Source organism: Paroedura picta, chromosome 6 (assembly GCF_049243985.1).
Source record: "Paroedura picta isolate Pp20150507F chromosome 6, Ppicta_v3.0, whole genome shotgun sequence".
Taxonomy (NCBI): domain Eukaryota; kingdom Metazoa; phylum Chordata; class Lepidosauria; order Squamata; family Gekkonidae; genus Paroedura; species Paroedura picta.
The window spans coordinates 46997049-47011006 of record NC_135374.1 but is presented as its reverse complement, the minus strand read 5'-3'; the positions used below and the strand labels follow the sequence as shown (position 1 = coordinate 47011006).

The window sequence follows — 13958 nt, the reverse complement described above, 5'->3', positions numbered from 1 at the left end:
GCACTTTTTAGGCCTGATACAATGAGTGCATATATGGAAATTGTGAAACTGTACAATTACAGAATAGCCTGGATGATTCAGTCTTTAGAGCAGATATTACAGATGCTTTATGTGGAAACTAACACAAAGTTGACTACCAACCTATATACATGTTCTAAAACAAGGGTAGGCAAACTTTTCAGCTCAAGTTCTTTAAGGAATGCAAAACCTAAATGGAGAGATGAGGATCATTCCTGAAGACACCTTTAGAGCCAGCTCAGCTCCAGTATCCTTGGCATCATCTCAGTGATTTGCTTTGGAATCAGCTGCTGGCTATGCAGGTCTAGGAGACACGATGAGTATTAGCCATACCTTTTGCTTTTTATTGCACTAGTAGCCCTGGCAGTACTGTTTGGATGGAGATCCAGCCATAAGTGCCAAGCAAAATACTTTGGCATGCTGCTGTTAGTGCACATAACAGGGTTTGCCTTCCTCTGCCCCAAAGCTTACATATTAAAGAACATTTATGGATGCTCAGTTGTGACCCTCGATAGCCTTTTCAACCAAGTCACAAACCATACTTTTTTTCATCTTAACCATTTGGTGCCTCTTAATAATTGTGAACCAGCCTTGGGGGACAAATGGTCCAGCCTTTCCAGGGCCAATCAGGGTAAAGCCAGCTGCACCCTGATTGGCCCTGCCCCTACAGCTCCCGCCCTCCCTCACCAAGCCCTCACCCCTTGCCTCACAAATATCCCTGGCTGTTAGAGCCAGGCATGTCTGTTACTCCACCACTCCTTGTCCAGGGCCCCAGGTGAGAGGCCACAGGGGGAGGGGGGAAAAGGGGGCACTTCCCAAAGGCCTGGAAAGTCATCCAGCCATGGGGGTGGGGGTGGAGGTGGGGGAGAGCGCTTCCCAGGGGCCTGGAAAGCACACCCAAGGGCTCACCGAGGCACCGGGTGTGCTTGCCAGGCCCCCGGGAAGCACTCCCTCTCCCCCCATACCCTGCAGTACCCTAGATAACCTATGGCCGATTGATACTAAAATATTAACAATAGTAATATAAGGAAAGAAGATAGGATTTTGCCACCTTTGATACTACAAACTGTTTTTGGAGGATTGGAGGTTTCAACCACTGATGAAGCCAATGAAAACGGAATTGATCAAGAAGCCGTTACGGTTGTTCCTTCTGATATATAAAAGATGTAAAAGAAATTGTATTTACTCATTGTATATATTATTACTAACTGTCATGTCCAACAACTTCCCTCACTTTGCCTCAGACCACTGATAGAGCTGGCAAGGTGGCTGGTGAGTGCGTTCCTTGTATATATTATTACAAACACTTTGCCTTAGAAAGGTTCCCTTTCTCTTCTCTGGACATGACAGTTAGAACAGTCCTGGGGCAAAAAGGCTGGCACAGCCTGTTCAAGCCTCCCCCCCCCCAGAAGCCCTACTGACCTCTTCTCCCAGCAGTTGTCAGGGGGAGACTGGCGGCGACTGCCCCCCCCATCTGGGAGGCCCACATACTTCTGTCTCTGTCAGCATCCAGGAGCAAACTGACTGTGATGTCACCAGATTGGCCCTGGCCAGGCTGGGGGGGTAGGGCCTATCTGGACTTTGGGCCAATTGGGACATGCTGCATTCATCCTTATTGGCCCAAAGTCTGGACAGGCCCCGTCCACTCTCTGTCCACCTACCCCTTACCCTCTTATTTATACAGTGCAAGGTGTTACAGATTTTATAGATGCATATTGATACCTTTTAAAGAATTTGTATATATGGATGGTTCTAAAAATGAGGTGAGGTAATTTAGTGGCCCAAAGAGGTGCATTTAGGAGGTGGCAGATTGTATACCACCATGTCTGTGCTGTCCCATCCTTATAGCCTACTCTTTCACCTCCTTTTACAGACATATTTAAAGCCAGAACAAGAAGTCACCAAGCAGGGCTTCCTGAACTCTTGAGTCTTACTTGCTGTGCTATATTTAAAGCTGCCTGCAGACTAAGTAGGTAAGGAGTAGTAACTGTGGCAGGGAGTCATATAGAGCAGAGGTAGTCAACCTGTGGTCCTCCAGATGTCCATGGACTACAATTCCCATGAGCCCCTGCCAACAAATGCTGGCAAGGGCTCATGGGAATTGTAGTACATGGACATCTGGAGGACCACAGGTTGACTACTCCTGATCTAGAGGAGGCAGGGAGTGGCACAATGGGACAGGTGCTGAGAAACAGGAAGTAGTGACAGTGGCAAGGTGTGGCACTCCCTGCAGCCTGCAACTATCTACAAATGAAACGAAATATATTACAAAGCAAGGAATGTCAGTGCTATACTATCGCAACATTAAGTGAAGGTAGGATTAATACTTGACCCGTGTGAGTCTGAAAGACGCAGTCTTTTATTTCTGTTGACTGGCATGATGTACTAGGCCAATAAAGACGCGAGCCAGGGTTTGGCAATAAATAAGGCCACAGCTTTAATAACAGAAACCAGGGGTTGGCCTGGCATGAGGTGTAGAGTAACATCCCCGCGCAGTCGTCCGACTGCTGACTTGGGCTCGAGGGGTGTCCTGGGTCCCCTTTCCTCCCAGCCGGGAGAAAAGGATCCCTTGCCCCTCATAGCCCTCCCCTGGGAGAAGGCAAGTTAGGGTTGCTGGGCGTCCACCACATGCAAGCCATCCTTGCCTCCTGGCTCCGAGCCCGAGACCTTCCCAGCTGGGTAAGGCCGCGCTCAGTGTCAGCCGATCTCTTAAGGAGACCCCCTTCCTCAGGTCCCAGTGCGCAAACTGGTTCCTGCTCCATATACTCCACCTCGTGCCCCCTATTCCACAGCTGTGACAACAACACCTCCAACAAACAACTAGGGCGGGCGGGTGGGTGTCCTCCGGCTTGGACCGTGGCAGAGAGGGTGATTCCCAGCCGCGCGGCGCTTATAAAGCGCCCGGCCCCCTCTCTGCGCGCTGACATCTTCAGCGCGATGACGCTCCCCTCCTGGCGTCGTTGCGTCTTTCTTGCCCCACCCATCCGCCGCGTCAACTGCGGCCCCTTCCAAGCCGCGGCCGCTCTTTGTCATTTAAAGCAGAAATAAATCATAACGATCCTAGAGTCTCATGTCACTTCTACTGATGACGACATTTCACTCATGAACTTTCTGATCTGCATGAGTGATACCTGGAGTTAAATGATACCAAAACACCACATGTAATTTCTTGCATCAGTTTATTTGCATGTAATTTTATCGTTTGTAATCATATTGCATATTTATTGCTTTTCTTGCACAAAAGTTTGATATGGACAATGGCCTTGCATTGCACTTACAAGCCCAGACACAAAACCAGCAACATATTCATAATATATTAATAAAACCATTAACATAAATATAGATGGTTATCTCACCTCCTGATTTCAAGTATGGAAAATAATTACTGATTCACTGTCTTTTAAAATATGGCAATATTAACTTATGTAGCTCATATTCATCCAAATGATAACTGAAAAATAGGGATGTTAGGCAGCACTTGGCCACATGCTTTTCCTCAGACACAGATCTAGATAAATTGGTACATATAACCGTGGTCTGAAATTACTACTATGGGGACAATTTTAGCAAGGTGTTTGTACTACAAGGGTCAAGTGAATACGGACATATGTACTTTGATGTTTACATAATGAAATAAAGATGGCTGATCAAAGAACTGCTCAACAGGAATTCCTTTTAGAAAGATTTTATGTTGACTACTTATCAAAAAATTGACCATAAAACAAGCTTAAAGTAATCTGTGATACTATACAAAAACATATCTTTCCACAGCTATGTAAAATTTTAATTCCATAATTTCAGACTCTAAAAAGACATCTTTTTTCATGAAATAATGTTACAGCTCATAGAAGATACATCGTTTAAGTCATCATTCTAACTCATTACTTAGCTTGATGAAAATAAATTTTCATCACTGTTTATTTCCTAATAATAAAAATGGATGTTTTAAATCAAGATATGCAAGAACATACCTTCTAGGTTTATGGCAAATCTGTCTGTTTTGTGGTTCTATCTGAGCTACTGCATTAGTGAGAGGGCATCATTGGTGGGTCCTTTATAATCCCTTATTGTCGAAGACTCATTGGACATTATCCTCCTAGTTTCATTTACTTTCAAAAGTCTAACCTAGAACACATGATTTACAATATGAATTCCAACACTCCCTACAAAACAGTCATACTCATTCAAAAAAAAACAAAACAGGCACAATTTAAATATGATTTATAGCCCAATAGTATGACCTCAGTAAAGCTACTTCATTACTAGTCTCTTCAGTTTCACAACTCTCCAGAAACAATAAATGTAAGAATTTTTCCTTCTCATTGATTTAAAGTAGGAAAACACTAAGTAGCTTCATAACTTAGAATCCAGAATATCCCACAGGATACCTTAGTGACAAAATAAGGGTACCTTGGTGACAATAAAATAAATGATTATAAGTACTCATAATACATTGTCTAATGAAAAACAAACTTAAATATTGGATCAGAGAAAATTACTGACATGGGTCATATTATTCCTGACAAAATAACCTGAAATATTACTTCAAGGATGTTAGTTGTTCTGAAGTTTCACTCTGTGCCATCAGAGCTGGATCAAGGAGTATTTCATTTCACTAATATATGGTTTCCTTCAATAAGCATTTCACAAAATGAGTTTGTGTAATTATAAATAAATAATAAGCACATATTTGAATATCTTTGAATCAGCACATCTTCATATAGAAAAGTTTCCAAACAGTAAATCCCAGTTACCAATGTCATCAGATCCCTGCCTTGTACTTTCAGAGATAAATCCAGTCACAGGTTGGAGGTCTTTATTTTGAGATATCCATGTTCTCAAGCACAATGGCCACTCTGCTCGGAATGTATACCTACAAGAAGAACAGCAGCATCTTACGAACTGTAGGTTACAAACCTTTCATTTGGTTCGATACATCTAAAGAAAGCATCTAAGGCTGAAATAGGGACTTGTCAGCTTTGCCCTTGATATGCCCTGCAATCATCTGGCAGCAGAGTGGACAGGAAGAAAAACAGATGGGATGACTTTGAAAACAGTGCCTTGTATGTTCTACTGATGTCCCTACCCCAGCCCTCAGATGGTCTCACCAACCAACAGTCAGCTTGAGGAAGACAGACAATATAAGGACTCGACTCGGTATTTCTGACAGCATTGATTCTTTTTGTCACCAAAGGGACAAAAAGCAGTTCACCCCATCCCAACTCCCATTGTCATGATTGGTACTGTAATTATGATTTGCTTATAACATTTTATAAAACTCTATAAGCCACCATTATTAATACTGATAGACTACAAATACTCTAAACCAGGGGTGGCCAAACTGTGGCTCTCCAGATGTCCATGGACTACAATTTCCATGAGCCCCTGCCAGCACCATGCTGGCAGGGGCTCATGGAAACTGTAGTGTATGGGCATCTGGAAAGCCATAGTTTGGCCCCACCTGCTCTAAATAAATGCTACCTAATTTTTAAAAAGCACATCTGAACACAACTTATGCATCAGAGCTGCACTGATAAATTTAACACAATACATTTTAATGAAATATAGCAACATGAGTTAAATTTAGAATGCAACTAAGAAGTGTGCCTTTTCTCCAGACTCCCACATAATAACTGAAATGCTGCACCTTTGCCACTTCCCCAAGCTTGAGATGGGAAAAGGGTTTAAATGCAATCACCGCTAGAGGGCTCCATGTGATTTACAATTACAGATTTCAGACATTTGAGGACATCCAGGTCGATATACTGTACAATGATAAACGACAAAGCCTTACCACTGTATTTGAGCTCTATTGTGTTCTAAATTAAAGTTGCCCCCAGTCTGTGATGTCATTTTATACAGGTAAACACAAGATATATGACACAGTAAGGCATTTGAAAACCTACAGGTCCACAGTGGAGAAAAGGGATTTATGGCACAATTCCTTGAACACAGGAAGTGCATTCATTTTCCTTTGCACATCATGATTATATTTTCTTAATCTGATACAGTGACATTTTTGCTCTCTCTCTCAAATTTTTTTTTTCTTAACAAGGAGAAATGATTCAGTGACAGCCCATTCCACACAATGCTCCTTCCTGGCACAGATTAGACACACAACTCAAAACATGACAGATATGTTCTGTTTACCAATTACCTTGATATGTTGAGGTTTACACACTGGTGAATACAACTGATCACGTAACCTGAACTCAATAACAATGCAATTAGAAAAGAGTCAGCAGATGACTAAAGATTGTAGGCTTCCTTTCTGACAACTCCTGTGCTTAAGACTCCCCCTCCTCCTGGCATTCCTAATATAATGCTATTTTCAGCCACGTTATCTCCAAGCCAGAGCCTGACTGACGGCATGAAAAGCTTTTATAGTCTGCAACCAGAATGAAAGGTGTAAAGCAAACAGCTTTAGGAGAAAAGGAAAAGAACAGCTGATCTTCATCGAACCAGACTGTAGCATGTCCAATGCATCTCTGCTCTTGCCAGTGAACACTGTTTTTCCCCCTAAGGTTTCTGTGATAAATAACTCCTACAAATCTGCTCAGCAGGATAGGAAATACAAAATCCTGTTGGCTCAACTTAAATGCCTCCAAATTTATGGAGAAAGGAGGGGGAAGGGAGATAGTTGTGGAGTTTTGTACTTATTTACAACTGCAAATTAAAGTGCTGGAGAAATCATTCCTTAATCTTCTAGTTAAGCAAGGCTAAATGGGTCTAAGCAGTCAGCAGCAGCATCATGTAGAAAACTGTCGTATTTAAAATGGTCTTTCAGATTGAAATATAGAATAATTTTATCAATGGGAACAGTGGACAGCTACTAAGATGCTTCATGAAAACCAAGTGATTGAATATGTATCCTCAAAATCCATTTGAACTGTTAAGAGTAGCATCTGTACAGGTTAATGCAGAGGGTAGGACTCATACATTTGCAACATATGACCACTTAAGTGGAAGCGGAGGCATGCCTTCATCAGGCCTGTAGTATATATCCAGGATGAAAAAATTGTATTAACCAAAAAAACCCTCTTTGCTTTGATTCCGAATAAAAATATAAACCACATTTATTTAGAATGTTCAGTTACATTAAGTGCTTCTATTCCCCAAAATAACATGGTGTAAAATTAAATCTAAATTTACAGGCATGTAAAAGTCTAACAGTCCTTTAAAATCCTTTATCCTGTTACAGCCTGCTTTTTATACAGAAAACAATTGGAGGCAGTGAATATCTGACTTGAGATGAAGCACTTTGAGTTCCACAACTTCTGAGTTATGACAATTTCTGAACGCTCATGACTACAGCAAAGGGTCAGGATGGAAACTTGCTTTCTGCTTCACACATAGACATAGTTCTAGTTAGCAACTACCTATCAGTGAGCCTGGAGGTTGTACAATTATCCCGTGAGAGAAGGTCCTAGGTTGATTCCCTGGCATTTCTGGTTAAAAGGATCAGGTAGCAGGGGATGTGAAACACCTCTGCCTAAGACCCCGGTGAGCCATGGCCAGTCTGAGTCAGTCAGCACTTACTTTGAGGGCTTGATGATTTGATTCAATATAAGCCCATGTGTTCACGTGACAAAAATCCTGATTCTTTAGCTAATGATGTAAAGCTCTCAGCTAAATGGATTGTGGATTTAAATCACTGACTCAATCCACCATGCCCACTGAATATATTGAAGACTGAAGGCCAAACACAGAAGTGAGAAAAAACAAACACGCAGAGTCTATTTTGTTGCCCTTAATAAAATGATGTCAGATGCTGCCTGTCTCTGTGTGGGAAATAGTCTTCTAGGATATACTCCCATAAAAACTGGAAGTTGAATGTGAAACTTTTTAAACATTTTATGTGTGATCTCCAGCTCAGCTTGGATGCATCCATTTAAGAAAGGCCAACTGTGAGACTGTCCTCATACAGCATTTAGTTGTATGGGAGTATATCACAGAAAAGCAGGTATGCCTCTGTTGGGAATTTGTTTGGTGGTGACCAGGGAGAACTTAGAAACCAGGAGCTTGAGGTGTGTGTGTATATGTGTGTTTATATAAACAGAAAAAATAAATCACAAGTTCTGCTTCTTGCTTAGAAAAGAGTGAAGTTTCAATCAGACAGAAAATGCTGAACAACTGTTAGAAATGTCTACTAAAGGCGAAAAAGGCAGGTACAGTGCCTTTCAAAGTTATTCCTTTTTGCTGTTTTCTGTATCTCCTGGGTTATGATTAAGATTAACTGCCATGCATCACTTCCCATTTACTTTGGTAACATGGTGTCCTCTATTGCACTGATATTTTGCTGGCATTTATCTCACATTCGCCATAGTGGTAGCTCTACAAGCTTCATTTTATGTAAAACATTTATTAGCTGCCTTTCTTCCCTGCTGAACTCACGGAGGCCTACAATATTAATAAAACATTACGTGACACAATTAAAACAACTATTATCAAACCCATAAAAGTCATAGTTTAAAAAAACTGCTTAAGACTGCCAATAATAAAAGCTAAATTGATCAAAACAAAGTCCTAACCTCCTGAAGATCAACAATGAGGGGGCCAAGCACACCTTCATGGGAAGGTTGTTCCATACTTGTGAGTCTGCTATAGAAAAGGCCTTTTTTGTGTACCTACCAAATGAGCATGGGCATCTCCCGGCAATCTTAGTTCTTGGGTGGGAACGTATGTGAGAAGATGGTCCTTCATATACTCTGGATCCAAGCCAGGTGGGCCTTTAAACGCCCAAGCCTACACCTTGAATTGGACATGAGAGTGGATTGGTAGCCAGTACAGCTGCTGCAGTGTTGGGAGCACATGTTCCAGATAACTGGTCCGAACACCAGTATTCTGCACTAGCTGAGGCTTCTGAACACTCTTCAAGGTTAGCTCCAGGTACAGCACATTGCAATAGTCCAGTCTACCTGCAACTGAGACATGGATCACTGTGGCTAGATCTGATTGACCATGGAACAGATTCAGCTGATATAGGAACCAGACTGAGTTTCCTCAGGTTCCACAAGACCTGTCTTCCTAGGCTGTGAACTGCTCTGAGTTGTACTTTGTGAGAGAGGGACAGTGTATAAATTGGAAACAAAATAAAGTGACCTTTATGACAAACAACATTCCAAAATTGCATACCTAGTTTTTCCAAGGGAAATATAATCACATATAAGAGAAGGGAGATCTGAAATCCCTGGCCTGCCTTTCTACTAATCCAGAGTTACTATGACTTGTTAGGATTACATTTCAATTTGTTCAGCTCTTCTAGTCCATTACCCACTCCAAGCACTGGCTCAGAACATTAACATAATCCTCAGAATTAGCAGGAAAAGGTTCAGAATGCCTCCTTGAAATTATAGTACTTGGCATAGGAATGTAGGCCCACACATTCATTTTGGAGGAAAGAAAGATTCATACAAGTTGTTGTTCCTTTCCCCCAAATCAGACCTTCGAAATGGAACCTCTAAAGTAATTAATTTGAAAGAGTAAACAGATGATAAATTCCATTATTTAGAAACCAAGAGATTTCTTTGTTACTATTTCTGGTCAGATAGCTATGAAAGGAGTCTAGCCTCAAACTCTGTGAAGGTGTATCAGTTTGTGGAGATTCATGAACTATGGAACTCAAGCCTACCGGCTTTTCCAAAAAGGCTATGCCAGGATTGGGAGATCAGCCTGGACAAGCAGCCATGCAGGAAGTGGCTACAATGAGAGGGGAGTTACACAAGATAATGTCTCCTCCTTCTTGCTACGTCCAATGTAATATGTGCTGGTCAGATATGTGGGGCAATAGATTTTTTTTGGGGGGGGGAACAGTAGAGTAATGACTGTAGAGTAATGACTGAAATGAAACCAATTTGTGCATCACTCAATGTATAAAAGTAGACTTTTGAGCAATCTAGCTTAAAGTCACAATTACTTTATTATGGAATTGGCATGCATTATGAGGAGCTTGTCAAAACATTCAGAAGTACAGAACACATATTTCAGTCAGATTTTGCCAGCATTATGCCAAAAAACTATTTTGGGATATTTAAAATGGGGGTGGACTAGAAAAGTTTAACATATGTTCTCTTCAGTTAAGAGTCTCAGTTCATTTAAATGTCTCAGTAACTATTTAAAAAACCTCAGGCAATTGCATAAGAACACCTCAAAAGTCAATGCACAAATGCTTGTAAGAAAAGTTATACAAACAATCTTTCCTCAAACTAAGGGTCAGAAAGCATTTTAGATAATTTCAAACTTCCAAAAGGCTGTTTCCTGTCAGTAGTATCAAATGAGCAGAAAACTACATCCCAGCTCTCAATGTATATGAGGCCACAATCAGACAAATGTGTCAAGTTATATGAAAAAGAAACATGATTTTTTCTTATTAAGAGACAACTCTGAAGCTTTAAAATGTCTATGACCCTTTTAAGAAAGAGAGCGTCCATGGGTGCCAACTTTTATCATGTCTTAATACACCTCACCTTTGCCAACTATGCTAAGGTGACCATATTTTAACATTGGTAAAGCGGGACACCATTGACAGGGAGGGTTCTTGCTTAAAAATTTGGTCGATATGGAGCAACAAAAAGTTTCATAGAACGCATAGAACACAAAAATAGTATTTTCCTTTATTTTCTAGCATTCTGAATTATTCTACATGGCTATACATCTATTCCCAAATAATTTATTTTTAAAGTATACAGTCTTAGTAAACAAAACTGATAAAATCTGATATCAGATCTGGAAGAAATTTCTGGGGAACTGCCAGCTGCTTTGTCACTTTACTCGGAAGTCCCAAAGTAACAGGCAATGTGAATACACAAGTCAACAGGGAGCAGTCTCTCCAGTGCTGAGACCTGCCTAAAGGTACAGCTGTTCAAATCTGAAACTGGCCAAATATTGATATTGGTATCATAATAATCCCAGTGATGGCAGCAAGAAAACTGCTAAGGTGCATACGTTCACCTGCACATGCAGAAAAGTGTGGGTTTGTGTATGTGTGTGTGTGTGTGGGGGGTGGTATCTAGCATTAGGAAATTCACCACACCTTCTCTCAACATTTTCCTGATTATGTATAAAGCACCTATCACTGCCCCAAATGCTATAAAAGCTACAACATTAAAACAGATTCCCCAACAATGAACTACAATTTATTAAAACTTGATCTTCTGCCATGTTTATAGCATGTTTTCAGGTTGCTAGAATCTGGTGACTCCAAATGAATACTTAATTCTGCACAAGGCTTTCCCTATGCAAAACAAAGATGTAGCACACAATAAGAACAGCACAACTACAATCCACTTATACAGATAACAATAAGAAATGAGAGTCACATTTATTTTGGATTAGGCACCAGTATTAATTAAAGGTCAGCTTTCATTATTTTTTTAAAAAAACAGTTAGAGAAGAGATGCTATCTGGTGGTAAGTGCTGCAGAAAGTATTAACATGAGCATGACCTTGAAAGGGGAAAGCAGGAATAAAGCAAAACTAGCAGGGAAAATATTGTTTAGATTAGTGACGAGTGGATAGATGAGGTGCTTGAATAATCATCATGAATCTGGATTCCAGGATTTAAAGCTGTTAATGGCTTTGAAACTTGCTCCTGTATAACAGAATGCACGTGTACCCGTAAAGCCATTATCCTAGCTGCACAAAGCAACTTCTCGGTGTAATGGACCTTACAACTTCAATTTACCACTACTTCTTTTTCACATGATATTTTAAAATGGATTGTACTCTCACCCTTTCCTTCTCGTCTTCCAGCAAGCAGTTTGGTGCTGCTGGATACTCCATATTGGCTCACACATACATACTTGTGATTTTAAATTTTATGCAGGCTTGCGGATTTTGCATTTACTCTAGTGCATGGCAACACATAAATGCCTAACTGACAGATGGGCTTTGATATAGGAGCCCTTTCATATTGAGTCTTAGATAAAAATGCTGAAGATGTATAGCAGTGATAAAATTATTGCTATCATTTAGACAGGCTAAAAGGTAAAGGTAAAGGTATCCCCTGTGCAAGCACCGAGTCATGTCTGACCCTTGGGGTGACGCCCTCTAGCGTTTTCATGGCAGACTCAATACGGGGTGGTTTGCCAGTGCCTTCCCCAGTCATGACCGTTTACCCCCCAGCAAGCTGGGTACTCATTTTACCGACCTCGGAAGGATGGAAGGCTGAGTCAACCTTGAGCCGGCTGCTGGGATTGAACTCCCAGCCTTATGGGCAAAGCTTTCAGACGGCTGCCTTACCACTCTGCGCCACAAGAGGCTCTTTAGACAGGCTAGTGGAGGGTATTTGGTTCTGTTGTTTCCTCACTGCCAGAGCACCTGAAACTAGCCCAAAGGGAAAGAATGAGAGAAACCTTACATTCATAATAGGAATTAGTTTTCTTGTGTGACTGGTTTGGCTCCCTTGTAACATGTCTACTGTGTTCCATAGCATCCTAACTGGAACCACCCAACGTAAGAGAAAAGCTGCTTAATTTCCCTGTCCTCTGGGTAACTGCTGTTGCTAGAAGAATGGTTGTGAAGTTCCATTGATTACTCCCATTTAAGGAAAATCTCTTTACTGAAGGAATAACGAACTTATCATCACGGTGTCATTGCTAAGACTAAAGATCCTAATCAAACTAGTCCTTATTTCCGCTTTGCCCACAGTCCCTCCCAGTGCCAAACAGTTTGGGCACGAAGACTCCTTTTTGACAGAATGGACAGTCCTTTGCCTGGCATCTCTGCTGGTACCCAAGGTCTTTGGGAAACATAGCAGTTCCCAGATGCTGCACAGCAGGAGGTGAGGACCATAGGATTCAGCCTTGCTACATTCACACATACCTTGGACAATAACCGGGGTCTAAGGATCAAAGGGCTACAAGAGATGCATATATAGATAACTGTCAAAGGTTTGCTAATGCCAGGATTCAGGTTAAATGGCAAAAACATGAATCATGTTTTTCACAATGTTAATACACTATTTCTGAATACTTGTTACTGAGGGAGGGGTAACACTAGGGGAGAGCTAATGGCCTGCTTGTGCTTTTCTGGAGGAAACTGGCTAGCCAACATAGGAAACAGGATGTTTGGTTAGTTTTTTTGGCTGAACTCAGCTAATATGATGCAATAGTTACAACATCAGACAAGAAAACTCCAAATTAAGAACTTCAGTCTACCATGAAGTTCACTTTGTGACCTGGAGAAAGCTCTCTCTCTCCCCTTATCTCACTGGATTGTCATGAAGATGGAAGAAGGAATAGTCCTTGGTAAAAGGACCCCGTGGTAAAACAACAACAAAAGGAACACTTAGCAACTGGCAGCAGGGTTGGAGAGGAGCACAGCATTGCAGGAGAAACGTTTTTTTTTTAATTACCGCTTCAAATAATGGAAATTCTTACCAGAAGTAATAAAAAGTAATTCTAGGAATCACTGGAAATACTTTGGTAAACCACAATTTCCATCAATTTCTAGGGCTGCTATTTGTCACTTCTACTAAAAATGTCCAGTAAGTACACATGGCTGCATTTCTTTTACATTTTTTCTCCTGCTGCCACTTGAAGCAGTAGCAGGCATTGGAACTTGAGAGGCAGGAGATCCCTTTGGGGGGCTTGGAAGTCCTATGTGGAAGCCTATGAATGACTCTAGAACTACCCACTCCTTTAAACTTTTGGCCATTGAGGAAAGCTCTTTGCCTGCTTTATGGATTTAAATTGAATCTCTCTTAATAAATTGGCTCTATTAGCCTATCAGCAGTCCTCATGGATAACACCAGAGACAAAATGGCACCTGACTTTCTCATACACAGAGGCATTCACACAAACAAAGCAGAATGTTGCCTATTTGTCAAGTGCTGCTCTTCTAGGTGAGCAGAGTTTTGTCTACAACTTTACCTCCAGGTGGTGTTTGTGCTGCTGTCCTCGGGACTGGCCTTCACTTTCACTCTGTGAATTGGGCTGCTGA

The 13958-nt window shown here is 41.3% G+C and overlaps 1 protein-coding gene across 6 annotated transcripts in view; it reads right to left on the bottom strand.

Moving 5' to 3' along the window:
* Window positions 1-3180: 3180 nt before the first annotated feature.
* The window catches only part of GBE1 (1,4-alpha-glucan branching enzyme 1), a 205802-nt gene continuing 195024 nt past the window's right edge, over window positions 3181-13958 (bottom strand). For 4 of the 6 annotated variants that reach the window (XM_077342363.1, XM_077342361.1, XM_077342357.1 and 1 more), the window contains 2 exons: window positions 13889-13954; window positions 3181-4891 (listed from right to left, as the gene is read on the bottom strand). In XM_077342363.1, the coding sequence (XP_077198478.1) occupies window positions 4835-4891; window positions 13889-13954 (123 nt within the window). In that variant the 3' untranslated portion in view covers window positions 3181-4834. The remainder of the gene's footprint in view (window positions 4892-13888; window positions 13955-13958) is intronic. The other 2 variants (XM_077342358.1, XM_077342360.1) reach the window with 2 other exon arrangements.